General features: G+C 45.4%; 1 protein-coding gene across 1 annotated transcript in view; it reads right to left on the bottom strand.

Moving 5' to 3' along the window:
- The window catches only part of LOC126190374 (ionotropic receptor 21a), a 139,564-nt gene that overhangs the window by 11,690 nt on the left and 112,159 nt on the right, over nt 1-15,715 (bottom strand). The window contains exon 5 of the mRNA XM_049931020.1: nt 2,488-2,683. Coding sequence (XP_049786977.1) covers nt 2,488-2,683 — 196 coding nt within the window. The remainder of the gene's footprint in view (nt 1-2,487; nt 2,684-15,715) is intronic.

Consider the following 15,715-nt stretch of genomic DNA (forward strand, 5'->3'; position numbering starts at 1 on the left):
AGGGGCATGAAGGGAAGCAGTGGTTGAGAAGGGAGTGAGACAAGTTGTAGCCTATTGCCGTCGTTGTTCAGTCTATGCATTGAACAAGCTGTAAAAGAAACAAAAGAAAAATTCTGCGTGGGAATTAAAACGCGGGGAGAAGAAATAAAGGCTTGAGAGGTTTGATGACGGCATTGTAATTCTGCAAAGGATATGGAAGAGCAGCTGAACGGAATGGACAGTGTCTTGAAAGCAGGATATAAGATGAACTTCAACAAAAGCAAAACGAGAATAACGGAATGTAGTCGAATTGAAACAGCTGATGCTGAGGGTTTTAGAATAGGAAATGAGACACTTAAAGTAGTAGATGAGTTTTACTATTTGGGGAGTAAACTAACTGATAATGGTCGAAGTAGAGAGGATATAAAATGTAGATTGACTATGGCAAGGAGAGCGTTTTTGAATTTGTTAACATAGAAGATAGATTTAAGTTTCAGGAAGTGTTTCCTGAAAGTATTTGTAGGTAGCCATGTATGGAAGTGAAACGAGGACAATAAACAGTTTAGACAAGAAGAGAATAGAAGCTTTCGAACACGTAACTAATGAGGAGGTACTGAATAGAATTGGGGAGAAGAGGAATTTGTGGCACAAATTGACTAGAAGAAGGGATCGGTAAGTAGGCCACGTTGTGGGGCATCAAGGGATCACGAATTTAGTACTGGAGGGAAGAGAGGAGGGTAAAAATCGTAGGATACCAAGAGATGAATACACTAAGCAGATTCAGAAGATGTAGGTTGCAGTAGTTATTAGAAGATGAAGAGGGTTGCACAGGATAGAATAGCATGGAGAGCTGCATCATACGACTCTCTCGAATGAAGACCGCGACAACGACAGAAGTTTGATGTCTGTTTCTTAACCCCTTCTGGATGCTTCACTTTCTTTGTCAGGCAGTGTAACCGAGTAGCGAAAGTTTCTGCAACTGATGTAATACACATTACTTGCTCATTATACGAGGGTCACTCCAAAAGAAATGCACACAATTTTTTAAAAATACAGTTTTCATTCTGCATGTGTGAAAGTTTTCCAGTGTGTAGATACATCCTTCCCGCTTGTTTTCAAACTTAGTTCAACCTGTTCCCGTGAGTGGTGCCGTCACAGCATTTCTTCAAGATGGCTGCTACACTTGATGTTCGTCAGAAGCAACGTGCTGTCATAGAATTCCTGTGCTGTGAAAACCAGACAGGGGGAAACATCCACAAGAGGTTAAAATAGGTGTATGGAGATGCTGCTGTCGATCGCAGTACAGTTAATCGGTGGGAAAGCAGGTTAGGTGATGAAAGCGGGCACGACAATATTGAGGATTGTCCTCGCAGCGGCAGGCCTCGTACTGCACACACTCCAGACAATGTGCAGAGAGTTAACGAATTGGTGACTGCTGACAGACGCATCACAGTGAACGAATTGTCACGCTACTTTGGGATAAGGGAAGTAAGTGTTTGCAGAATACTGAATGTGTTGGCGTTAAAAAAGGTTTGTGCCAGGTGGGTTCCCAGGATGTTGACAGTGGCTCACAAAGTAACAAGAAAAACGGTATGCAGCGGACTTTTGGAACAGTATGAGAATGGCGGAGATGAATTTCTTGGGAGAATTGTGACAGGTGATGAAACAGGGCTCCATCATGTTTCACCAGAGACGAAGAGGCAATCAATGGAATGGCACCATGCAAATTCACCCAAGGAAAAAAAAAATTCAAAACCACACCTTCTGCTGGAAAAGTTAAGGCTACGGCGTTTTTCGATTCTGAAGGACTCTTGCTTGTGGACATCATTCCAAGTGGAACCACCATAAATTCTGATGCATATGTGACGACACTGAAGAAACTTCAAGCTCTACTGAGTCGTGTTCGACCACATCGGCAAAAGCAGGATGTTTTGCTGTTGCACGACAATGCACGGCCACATGTCAGTCAAAAAACCATGGATCACAAAACTCGGATGGACAACACTGAAACACGCGCCCTACAGTCCTGACCTGGCTCCATGTGACTGTCATCTCTTTGGGAAACTGACAGACTCTCTTCGTGGAACAAGGTTTGAAGATGATGACTCCCTTGTACTCGCTGCCAAACAGTGGCTCCAACAGGCTGGTCCAGAATTTTACCGTGCGGGAATACAGGCGCTGGTTCCAAGATGGCGTAAGGCAGTTGAGAGGGATGGAAATTATGTGGAGAAATGAAACTATTGTTCCTAAAGGATGTATCTACACACTGTAAAACTTTCAAACATGTAGAATAAAAGATGGATTTAAAAAAAAATAGTGTGCATTTCTTTTGGAATGACCGTCGTAAAATTTTAATTTGAAAACTGCTCTAAAAGTAATTTTCGTAATTTAGCTATATCACAAAGATTCCCCTGACAGGTCCTGCCCGACAGTTTCAGCCTAGGGGCTGTAAACCGTGAGTGTGGCGCTGGTGAGGACGTGGCTGGGCTACTGTGTGGGCGTACGCACTGCGAGCAGGCGGCCCGAGCTGGAGCGCACGTGCTGCCACTCGACGTCGCGGGCTGCGAGCGCGACGAGACCGCTCTGCTGCGCCCTCAGCAGCAGCTGCACCAGCGCGGGGGCGTAGGGCGCCGACCGCGGCAGCGCCAGCGACACGCTGAACGGCACCACGCAGTCCTCGCCCACGTGCAGCAGCGACCGCTTGCTGCAGCACACAAGCGAAAACAACAAGCGCCACTACTACTACTTAGAGATGGGGGATCCGCTCTTGAACTAATTCATAGAGTTCAATCTTTCAAAGGAGTGAACAATCAGTGATTCAGAAAAAAAGAACGGTAGCTCCAAACGTTTCCCACGGCAGAGAGAGAGAGAGAGAGACGGAGCATATCAGCAGCGCCTCTGCTGGTCAGAGCACAGTGCACGCCACACAACACAGCCAGCGCCGGCCTCTGCCCTGCTTCTACCTTGGCTGCCTGCATTGTGCAGTGCCCCATTGGATTTTGTGTTTCACATATGCCGTGCCGTCTCTGTGCGTCGTCTGCCGCGCAGTGTCTGGCGCAGCGTAACTTCGCATCGCACTCTGTCGGCGATCGTTTCAGTCGCACGTCCTGCCCTCTGGGCAGTTGATGCGAGCAACAGGACAGAGAGCCACCTAGCGGATAACATAGGAACTACTTGCAACAACCTGCTCGCAAGGGAACGGACGATTTGTCTCGGAGCGGGTGAGTTCACCGCTCCCCCCACCCTCAGAACTCGCCCGCTCAACGCTCACCCCACTGTCTCGACTCTAGCCAGAGCCTTGAGCAAAGCGACTCAGGTGTCACTGTGGTCTCTGTGGTCTCAGCTCATGCAGTAATACAGCTCGCGGCTCGACCTGCTCAACTCAGCGCCTCTGCATCGGAGCTCGTCCCTACTGGATATTGTTTTTCGCAGTAATACCGCTATGTATATTACATTATGATGTTATGTATACATCAATTGTTTTTATTTTATTTTTATTTGTTTAAACTGATTAGATTAGGTTCCTGATGACTCCTCTTACTATAGAATTTTTATTATGGACACTCGAATTTACGCTTTAATTACGAGCGAACCGATAAACGTATCGCAAAATGTGATACACCAATATTTTCCTTGTTTTATTCTGCGTAAGGCTATATGCAGCACTTTCGTTTTACAGTCAAATTTATATTTTTTTTTCTTATTCTGGTACGGATTTTGCGATTTCTTCGGAAGGAAACGTTCACTTTAAAAATATATGGATTGCGATGTATTTGTATGAGGTTAATGAAATTTTAATACATTATAGCCAAATAAATTGTTAATCTAAATCTCAAGTTACAACATTTTCCGATCACCCAAAAAACCACGATAGTGCAAAATAAATCAATAATCAAAAACTTTGTCATATCGTGGAAATTTCAATAAACAATACAAAATTCTTACTCATTATCTGTGTTACTTCAAAATAGGATCAAATAAGATCAAAATACAGGTATAGTACTGGAATAAACCAAGTTTAAAGGGCAATGTGCCTTCCATTTATTTTCTATTGTAAATGAGTGGTGAGTCATGAAAAAGAGCTAATTCATTTCAGGGAGTGAACAGTTCTGATCCAATCTCTGAAAAGAACAGTTTTGCCCATCTCTAGTACTACTACCGCTACAGCTACTATAGTGCAGACACTATAGTTCCATTTAAAATTACTTGATAGTTGACGTCTGTCAGTTGGCGCTGCAGTGTTGCCACATCGGCCGCCGGCTCGGTTATAGGTAACACACTGTAATTTTTCCTCCTATCTATGTAATTATGTAGTTCTCAATTCGTTCGAGCAATCAATCATTAACAATAGTAAACACAGTCATAGCTCAGTGACTCAAAATGATTCAGAAATTTTACTTGTTAGAATGAAATCAGGCGATGATTCTTCTTCTCTGCAGGCTCGTGCTTTGCGGCAGTCTGCTAATCTGTACAAATAAAATGCCTCGTAATTTTGGGAGCGTTGTATAATCAGTCGGGAAACCGTTGTATAATCAGTCGGGAAACCTCAGATCAAGCGGATATTTGGCTTTGATGAAGTTTAACCTTCCGAAGAAGTAATTGAGCTCTTGAATTATTAAATGCAGGTTCGTATCCAGTCTTTCGGAAGTTCCCTTCTGATTAACAACTACGCAATATATCGATGAATATCATTAGTTCTCAAATGTCAAATACACACCTTTTGTATGAAGCAGCAATATATATATATATATATATATATATATATATATATATATATATATATATATATATTTCCCTTTTAATCGTAGAATTTCGTATCAGTGATCTTTTGTCATAAATCTCAATATTCAGATTACAATTCTTCAAACAATGCTCAGGCTAATCGGCATGAAGATAATCTCGGAAGCTCTTTTTCTTTTTTTTTTTTTTTTTAACCACGACCAGAGAGAGTACTACAAAGAATGATTATGCGTTCATGGCATAGATATTGTATGAAACTACTTTGCGTATGGATTCTGCGAGTATGAAGATAGGAAATTAGTAAACTTCATTCAAGGGTAGAATTGTATCAGAATAATTCATCGAATATAAAGAGATATTACAGCACAATCACGACAAGTCACTTCAAAAATGCTCTTAATGTGTAACTCGGAGCAGTGTACGAAGTGGTCGCCGCAAGGTACTCTCTGGCAGCGGCTGATTTTAAGTGACCAGCAACTGAAATGCGACAGGAGACGCACCTGCTCTTTTCCTAAAGCCGTCGGCACACGGACCGTGCATCCGAACGTTGAGCGTGCCGAGTTGCTGACAACATAGCGTGGAATAGCATGTTCGGGAGTCTTTCCGAACGTGCAGAGCAATATCTGGCATGTCAGATATTCTGAGAGTGCGTCTGAGCGTTGACCAATGAGATGTCACAACGCCACCTATGTCGCACGCACGCCGTCTCTCTTCAGTACAGATTTGTGAGGCGCCATATTGGCATTCATTTCAAGCCTATATGTATATATGCCGTTTCTGAGCACCAGCAAATTGAGAATCACTGGAAAACCCTATGTTAGTTGTGCGATTCGTTCCAATAAAATAATGAGAAATTTCATATTCGTGGCAAAAGAATTATTGTAACTTGCGTATTATGAGAATAGGCTATTTGAAGACAGCGACACATTGAAGATCCACCCAAAACGCATTTTCTTGGTTCAATCTGTTATAATTAAATTTCAATTAGTAACATAATTATCTACGATTAACGTTTATAGCAAGGGGTAACACAATGTGATTAAATGCAACGAGCGTGTTATTGGTTTAGTGTAATGAGTCTTTGTTGGGTGGTGGTTCGCGTATTAACACTTTCAAAAAAAATTTCCTAGCATTCGCGTTTTTATTAGGTTCTGATACTTTATTATTAGTTTAATATAAGTATATGCTATAATATTTGATGTTATGTAAATACAAATTCACCTTTTTTTGAGGGGTGGCTTTGATCGATTGGCTTAATCTACGGGACAGCTTGCGCTGCTTGTATAAAGATATTTTGCTCCTTTTTATTTTATGCTTCGTAATTCACATGTTGCAAAGATTCTGCTACTGGGTAGGAACAGTGATCAAGTAAGACTGACCTTGGGGTTTTACTAAAATGTGGAAATGATGAAATGATGTTTATCTTACGCGGAGAAGCATTCCAAATTTGTATTCCGCTGTTTGTAATGGAACTTTTATAAGTCTGTGTCCTTATTGATTGGACATGGTACTTTCCTTTTTGTGGACGATGGAGGAAATGTGCGTTTTAATAGAGCTAACGTGAGAATTTTATGCGCGCCCGTTGAGTAAACAGTGTGATTTACGAACTAGAAACATCCCTCAATTGCCGCTGGAGTGCGTTGCGATCGCGTATACCACGTTGGGGCCCACGTACCGTATGCACAAGTCGCACTGTTCCTGAGCGTTCAGCAGCACGTTGAACTTGTCACGCTCAACGTTAACTTTCGACAGCAAGGTCCGTGAGCCGACGGCTTAAACGACAGCTGTTTTTGTTCCTGCAGGCTGAGTTTTTCCAACTGTCTTTGCGTTTCCTCCGTGTATTTCCTCTTGGTGTGAGGAGCGTTGACGCGTTTCTGTTAAACTCACTGCCGAAGCAGGTCGGGCCATCTCGTGGTCCGTTGTCGGTGCAGACTTGAAATTAGCCTACTGTCAGACTGCCGCGACGCTTCATAGAACAGTCAGGCAGTCTATTTTATGCGATCCCTTATCATGGGGATCCCTGTTTGTTCATGCAACGTCCTTGTCGGGTAGCGGTAGGTGCAAGGCGAGTCGCAGAGCTCTCCCTTGCACCCCTTGGAGCCGACATATACACTCCTGGAAATGGAAAAAAGAACACATTGACACCGGTGTGTCAGACCCACCATACTTGCTCTGGACACTGCGAGAGGGCTGTACAAGCAATGATCACACGCACGGCACAGCGGACACACCAGGAACCGTGGTGTTGGCCGTCGAATGGCGCTAGCTGCGCAGCATTTGTGCACCGCAGCCGTCAGTGTCAGCCAGTTTGCCGTGGCATACGGAGCTCCATCGCAGTCTTTAACACTGGTAGCATGCCGCGACAGTGTGGACGTGAACCGTATGTGCAGTTGACGGACTTTGAGCGAGGGCGTATAGTGGGCATGCGGGAGGCCGGGTGGACGTACCGCCGCATTGCTCAACACGTGGGGCGTGAGGTCTCCACAGTACATCGATGTTGTCGCCAGTGGTCGGCGGAAGGTGCACGTGCCCGTCGACCTGGGACCGGACCGCAGCGACGCACGGATGCACGCCAAGACCGTAGGATCCTACGCAGTGCCGTAGGGGACCGCACCGCCACTTCCCAGCAAATTAGGGACACTGTTGCTCCTGGGGTATCGGCGAGGACCATTCGCAACCGTCTCCATGAAGCTGGGCTACGGTCCCGCCCACCGTTAGGCCGTCTTCCGCTCACGCCCCAACATCGTGCAGCCCGCCTCCAGTGGTGTCGCGACAGGCGTGAATGGAGGGACGAATGGAGACGTGTCGTCTTCAGCGATGAGAGTAGCTTCTGCCTTGGTGCCAATGATGGTCGTATGCGTGTTTGGCGCCGTGCAGGTGAGCGCCACAATCAGAACTGCATACGACCGAGGCACACAGGGCCAACACCCGGCATCATGGTGTGGGGAGCGATCTCCTACACTGGCCGTACACCACTGGTGATCGTCGAGGGGACACTGAATAGTGCACGGTACATCCAAACCGTCATCGAACCCATCGTTCTACCATTCCTAGACCGGCAAGGGAACTTGCTGTTCCAACAGGACAATGCACGTCCGCATGTATCCCGTGCCACCCAACGTGCTCTAGAAGGTGTAAGTCAACTACCCTGGCCAGCAAGATCTCCGGATCTGTCCCCCATTGAGCATGTTTGGGACTGGATGAAGCGTCGTCTCACACGGTCTGCACGTCCAGCACGAACGCTGGTCCAACTGAGGCGCCAGGTGGAAACGGCATGGCAAGCCGTTCCACAGGACTACATCCAGCATCTCTACGATCGTCTCCATGGGAGAATAGCAGCCTGCATTGCTGCGAAAGGTGGATATACACTGTACTAGTGCCGACATTGTGCATGCTCTGTTGCCTGTGTCTATGTGCCTGTGGTTCTGTCAGTGTGATCATGTGATGTATCTGACCCCAGGAATGTGTCAATAAAGTTTCCCCTTCCTGGGACAATGAATTCACGGTGTTCTTATTTCAATTTCTAGGAGTGTATGTGTATCGGCTGCGTTCGCCCACACTGCAGCCGCGCATTCTAGCACTGGTTAGATCAGTGCGCGTAATTCCCGTAGTGTGGAGGAAGCGTCGATTGTGGGTTGAGTAGGGGATACCGCGCCTTCAAGCGACCACTCGCTTTTCAAAAAAAATGTTCAAATGTGTGTGAAACCTTATGGGACTTAACTGCTAAGGTCATCAGTCCCTAAGCTTACACACTACGTAACGTAAATTATCCGTGGGGTCAGGGTTTTTCTCTGCCTGGTGATGACTGGGTGTTGTGTGATGTCCTTAGGTTAGTTAGGTTTAAGTAGTTCTAAGTTCTAGGGGACTGATGACCATAGATGTTAAGTCCCATAGTGCTCAGAGCCATTTTTTTTCTAAATTATCCTAAGGACAAACACACACACCCATGCCCGAGGGAGGACTCGAACCTCCCCCAGGACCAGCCGCACAGTCCATGACTGCAGCGCCTCAGACCACTCGGCTAATCCCGCGCGGCCATTCGCGTTTCCCTAGACCTCACGGACGTGCGGTTTCCGGGTAAGGTGCCTATGAGGGGTTACCCCTATATATTTAGCCGTGCTAGGTCAGGGGATGGGACCTCCCATGATTCGCAACGACTGAAGGTCCATAGGCATTCTACGACGGCCTGACTTTTAGTGGTATCAAATCTCAGCCGGAATTTCGTTGCTTCCTGTAAGCCGCGGCGAACGACGAAGATCCTTAGGAAAACAGCGTAGAGTGCGGTGTCATCCGCGTATAGTGTGAGTGCTGCGCTGCGTGGCACGTCGGATGTATACAGGGAGTACAGCAGGGGCCCGAGAACCGACCACTGCGGAACTCCCGCTCTTATAGGCCTATTTGTTGAGACGCCGTCTTCGGCACGAACGTGGAACGTCAGGTCACGCAGGTATGACGCGATGGCTCTGATGTGTGGCGTCGGAACCCCCAGTACAAAAAGCTTGTAGAGGAGGCCCTCGTGCCACACGCAGTCAAAGGCCTTGGAGATGTCAAGAAACACCGTCCCTGAGTACTCTCGACGCTCCAGAGCTCCCATCGCGCCCTCGACAGCACGCAGTAGTTGGTGTTGCGTGCTGTGGCCGTGCCGGAAACCGAGCTGCTCTGCGGAATCAGCCCCTGCCTGTTCACGTGCTCCAAGAGCCGTTTGATATAGAGTCTTTCGAAGACTTTGGATAGAACAGGGAGCAGAATTATCGGACGACAGTTTTGTGGAACCTTAGCGTCTTTGCCTGGTTTGGGAATGGCAACCATCTCCGCGTGTTTCCACGCAGAGGGGCAGTCGCCAGTCCGCGAAACATAGTTGAAGGCATTTGTGAGAGGCCGCAGTGCATCAGGTAGCAGTTGTTTCAGCATAAGAGCTTCCACCTGGTCACATCCGCAGGTATTTATGGAGCGAAATTGGGCGTCTACTTCTTCCTTAGTGATGGGTTCTGTAGCGTTGCCTGCATCTTCTGCGAGGAAAGTGGACAGCCGTCGTTGCACAGTTTGTGTGTTCTCTTCATCTATATTATCCTCTATCGGCGTGAAGCTATCCGCAAAGCTGTCAGCTAAGACATTTGCCTTCGCGTCAGGCTCGCGGATAACCCCTCTGACGGACGACTTGTAGAGGAGGAACACGGTGCCATTTTCTTAAGAACTGTTTGGTTATTCACCAGGCCGAGCCATCTTCAACGCGAAGCATGGCTATTTTGCCTGCTCAGTATTGATGCTTGTAGTTTTGCACGGCCACCTTTACCTCATGGCGTAGCCGGTTTAGGTGGCTTTTGGGGCAGGATTGCGTGTAAATTGCCATTCGTGGAAAAGCCTGTATTTGTCCGAAATGGCGTGCAGGTGGAGACGCGTTTTGTAGCAGTGTTGTAAATTAACCACGACCTCGTAATGTGCAGTATATCCAAGGAAACAGCGGTCGACATCTGCAGAGAACAAAATTCACGATCACTTTGATCATGGTGTTTAAGGCTAAGCTCTATGAGCAAACTCGAGACAGAAAAACTTCAGTTCCAGCGTTAAAAGCAAAACGTAATTTGTTGCTATCATTAGTCGCCTGAAGGTATCCTCTGACTCGCTACACGAGCTGCCGCATTATCAACCGATGGGCAGTCTTCGTTGGCACTTGGTTGCAGATTATAGGGGACACATTAAGATTCCAGACGAAAAAAGAATAAGTAGTAAAATAAGAGCAAATAAAAATGTCAGTACCATGATGAAAATTACGTGGCAAAGAATTAAAAATAAAAAATACATTTAAAACAATTAATTGAATAAAAACGGTATTCAAACTCTTGTGATTAAATTTAGAAATAAAAAAGTTTCATGGAATTTTATGCGATTTGAACATGGCATATTGATACGCTAGCCATTGCATTAAAGCACATCACTGAGTGAAGACATCATATTTTTGACTGTGATCCCAGTCACAATGATCAATTGCAGCCTTCAAAAACTCGGTTTCACGCAATGTTGTGTGAAGCTTATCTAATGTAAGCCGATCTCTTTGATTATAATAACTGCATATCCGACGCTGAATCGCGTCTTCTACGAAAGTAGCCAGTAACGTTAGTTAGTGCTATGTATGAAACGTGTGCATTTCATTAGCATCGTTATTTGCGTGTGTTGTTTCTAGTGTGATTATCATGTATGATGAAATGCAAAATAAAAGTACCCCTGACTCGGGATCCAAACATATCAAGAAAGAATGCCAGACAAGGGATCGGAAGTGAACTGAGCAATTGTTGCGGTCAATTTGGCTAAGGCGAACAGTTCGAGCGTGACGCTGAGCGCTCTGATTGGAGGAAACCAGCTCCAGCACGTGAACTGTCAACTATCAAGTAACATTGATCAGACTATTCAATGTGGCAGTTTTAGATGGGGATGTTTCTAATTACAGCTGCATGAGCTGCTGTAAATGTCGGGCCTGAACTATGCCATGTACAATGCTAACAGCCTCAGTAAGTAACTGCAGTAGCATTACACCGGTTTACTTAGTGCTATGACTTACAGTTTTCTGTTTTCTTTTTTTGTCTGCGAGGGGCATTCAGTAAGTAATGCAGAACTTCTTTTTCTGAAAGCAGGTTGCTTTTATTCAGGATTTCAATACACCATATTATTCCCCACTCTTTTGGCTACAAAATCCTGTTTTTCAACATGATCTCCATTTAATGCGACACCCTTACGGCACCGGTATGTCCGCGTGGCACCACTCTACTGGTCTACGTCGGAGCAAACGTCTTGCTGCATTACTGACCTCCTCACCATCAATGTATTGCTTCCCATGTAGTGCATCCGTCACTGAGCCAGACATAGTGGAAGTCGGAAGGTGCGAGATCCAGGCTGTAACGTGGACGGGGAAGAACAGTCCAATGAAGTTTTACGAGCTATTCTTGGGTGTGCAGACTTATCTGAGGCCTTGCATTGTCATGATGAAGAAGTAGTTCGTTGGCATTTTTGTGGCGATGAGCACGCTAGTTTCTTTAGCTTCCTAGGGGTAGCACAATACACTTCAGAGTTGGTTGTTGCACCGTGATGGAGGACGTCGAACAGGATAACCTCTTCAGAGTCCCAGAAGATCGTCGCCATGACTTTCAGAGAAGGGCAGCACGAATGGTCACTGGTTTGTTTGATCGGTTGGAGAGTGTCAGAGAGATACTGAAGAAACTGAAGTGGCAGCCTACTGAAGGTAAACGTAAACTATGCCGAGAAAGTCTATTAACAAAGTTTCAAGAAACGGCTTTAAATGATGACTCTAGGAATATACTACAACCCTCTACGTGTCGCTCACATAGGGCTCGTGAGGATAAGATTAGAATAATTACAGTACTCACAGATGCATTCAATCATTTTTCCCGCGTTCCATGCTCGAATGGAACCGGAAGAAACCCTAATAACTGGTATATCCTTTACCATGCACTTCACGGTGTGTTGCAGAGTGTAGATGTAGATTTAGGTGCACCGGTGGAGGGTGGCTTTGGGCTTTTTCTTCTGATCAGAGACGGTGTTGCGCAATTACATGGATTGCTGTTGTGTTTCCAGTGCGAAGTGATGATCCCATGTTCCATCGCCTGTGACAATCATCGACAAAAAATTTTACAACCACTGTCCGCAATGGACTATGGTCCCTGTCCGTCAGTACGTGAGATCTTCCTGGTCTTGGTTTAACTGTGGCTGTTCCTTCGCATTTCCACTCCACAACCACATCAGCAATAGAATACTTTTGTAGTTTTAGAATAGATGAAATGTCACTGATGGAATTGTTACTCACGTGACATTGAATGAGTAGGGACTTCAAAGCAGCCAGACACATCAACATCGACGTATCAGAGTCTGTATGCCCAGTCTATAAGGTTTTTGTGCGCAATGGTGCCGCGTTGTTTGAGACGCCATGTCATGGACTGCGCGGCCCCTGCCGCCGGAGGTTCGAGTCCTCCCTCGGGCATGGGTGTGTGTGTTGTTCCTAGTATAAGTTAGTTTAAGCAGTGTGCAAGTCTAGGGACCGATGAACTCGAGAGTCTGGTCCCTTAGGAATTCACACACATTCAAGGGAAGGGCGGAACTCGTTGCCGTGCATGTCAACCTTTCCCGCAGGTGTCGAGGCTCACATTTGCTTGTGCTTGCGGCCTGCAGTCACGTTAAAGAGTACATCGTATACTTTTATAGGGATAGCGTAATTTAACTGACGGCCCACGGCCATAACCACAGGAAAGTCCGAACGCTACGGGGAAGCTTAAGGTGAAATGCAAGAAGCCCCATCTTGCTCTTGAAGGGCTCGCAGCGCACTAGATTGATCCGTGGTCCTGCAAGGGTAGAACTGACATATATGGTCGACGGAACCGCCTATCGCTTCTGGTGTTGTGAGAATCGAACTCGTCCATCCTAATGGACCAGGACTAGTACCTTCACTTGTTTCAAAACAAGGAAAAAGATGCAAAAAATGAGCGCCGACCAATAGAAAGCAAAGCAGAGCACACAAAACATTCAGTAGTGCTGTCGCACAATTGTGTTGTTAGGCAGCACAGGCGCTACCTCTGCTGATGTCTTTTGGAGTCGTAGTTCAGAACTCCCTCCATCCGAAACTGCCACTGTAAAGTGTCTGGCGCCAATGGTTGCGGGCAAGACGGGGGGGGGGGGGGGGAGGGGAGGGAGCAGGCGCGGCTCCTCCCTAGCTCTCAGGGAAAGGAAAAAAATATTGTGTATTCATGAGTTTTTCTTTCAAGAAAACGATTTAACCTGAGTACAGTGGAACCCGTAAAAGACAGGGTCAACGGTAGGTAAAAGAAGAAGAAGAGGATATATTTATATAAATGATTTGAAAAAGATTCTAATATCTAATAGTTATAAGAGTTTGACAACATTAAATAATACAGAAGAGGATACATTATTTGAATAACATAATGAAAGAAGAGTCGATTAAATACTGTACAAACCGATGGTATGATGCTAACAAGGAAGAGAAGAAAGAAAAGGATCCAGAAATAGATGTAAAAGGCCTACATGACGTAACAAAAAAAGAACTGACAGTAGCTGTGAAAACCGCATCGGGAATCAATAGCTTTAGCTGGAATTAATGCAGAGTGTATTAAATATGGAGGATTCAGTACACTTTAAATTGTTACATCTGTTTAACATGTGCTACATGCAAAAACAGATAGGATAGATGGAAGAAAGTGAAAGTAATATTGATTCATAACAAAAGAGAAAAAATATATGTGAAAACTAAAGAGGGTTTATTTGACACAGCTAGAGACTTTAGGAAAGAATTTTAAACACAAGGCTGAAAAGAATAGCACGATGTTTACTAATGGAAATAAATAGAAATGGACGATCAACAACTGGTGCAGTTTTTATTTTACAACAGCTTATTGAAACGCAAAGTGAATTTAACGAAGAGACACATATTGTTTTTATAGATTTTGAGAACGCCTTTGATAATGTGATTAGCGAAAAGTTACAGAGAATAACGGAGCACAGAGTTTACTCTTTACAGTTTATATAGCTATCAAAAGTCTGTATAGGGAAACACGAGTAGTTTAATAGAAGGCGTATACAGGGTGGTCCATTGATAGTGACCGGGCCAAATATCTCACGAAATAAGCATCAAACGAAAAAACTACAAAGAACGAAACTCGTATAGCTTGAAGGGGGAAACCAGATGGCGCTATGGTTGGCCCGTTAGATGGTGCTGCCATAGGTCAAGCGGATATGAACTACGTTTTTTAAAATAGGAAGCCCCATTTTTTATTACATATTCGTGCAGGACTGTTTTCGCTTTGTGATAGATGGCGCTGTAATACTCAAAAACGTATAAGTACGTAGTATCACGTAACATTCCGCCAGTGCGGACGGTATTTGCTTCGTGATACATTACACGTGTTAAAATGGACCGTTTACCAATTGCGAAAAAGGTCGATATCGTGTTGATGTATTGCTATTGTGATCAAAATGCCCAACGGGCGTGGGCTATGTATGCTGCTCGGTATCCTGGACGACATCATCCAAGTGTCTGGACCGTTCGCCGGATAGTTACGTTATTTAAGGAAACAGGAAGTGTTCAGCCACATGTGAAACGTCAACCACGATCTGCAACAAATGATGATGCCCAAGTAGGTGTTTTAGCTGCTGTCGTGGCTAATCCGCACATCAGTAGCAGACAAATTGCGCGAGAAACGGGAATCTCAAAAACGTCGGTGATGAGAATGCTACATCAACATCGATTGCACCCGTACCATATTTCTATGCACCAGGAATTGAATGGCGACGACTTTGAACGTCGTGCACAGTTCTGCCACTGGCACAAGAGAAATTACGGGACGATGACAGATTTTTTGCACGCGTTCTATTTAGCGACGAAGCGTCATTCACAACAGCGATAACGTAAACCGGCATAATATGCACTACTGGGCAACGGAAAATCCACGATGGCTGCGATTAGTGGAACATCAGCGACCTTGGCTGGCTAATGTATGGTGCGGCATTATGGGAGGAAGAATAATTGGCCCCCATTTTATCGATGGCAATCTAAATGGTGCAATGTATGCTGATTTCCTACGTAATGTTCTACCGATGTTATTACAAGATGTTTCACAGCAGGACAGAATGGCGATTTGCTTCCAACATGATGCACGTCCGGCACATAGCTCGCGTGCGGTTGAAGCGGTATTGAATAGCATATATGATGACAGGTGGATTGGTCGTCGAAGCACCATACCATGGCCCGCACGTTCACCGTATTTGACGTCCCCGTATTTCTTTCTGTGGGGAAAGTTGAAGGATATTTGCTATCGTGATCCACCGACAACACCTGACAACATGCGTCAGCGCATTGTCAATTCATGTGCGAACATTACGGAAGGCCAACTACTCACTGTTGAGAGGAATGTCGTTACACGTATTGCCAAATTCATTGAGGTTGACGGACATCATTTTGAGCATTTATTGCATTAAT

Source organism: Schistocerca cancellata, chromosome 1 (genome assembly GCF_023864275.1).
Source record: "Schistocerca cancellata isolate TAMUIC-IGC-003103 chromosome 1, iqSchCanc2.1, whole genome shotgun sequence".
In the NCBI taxonomy this organism is placed as follows: domain Eukaryota; kingdom Metazoa; phylum Arthropoda; class Insecta; order Orthoptera; family Acrididae; genus Schistocerca; species Schistocerca cancellata.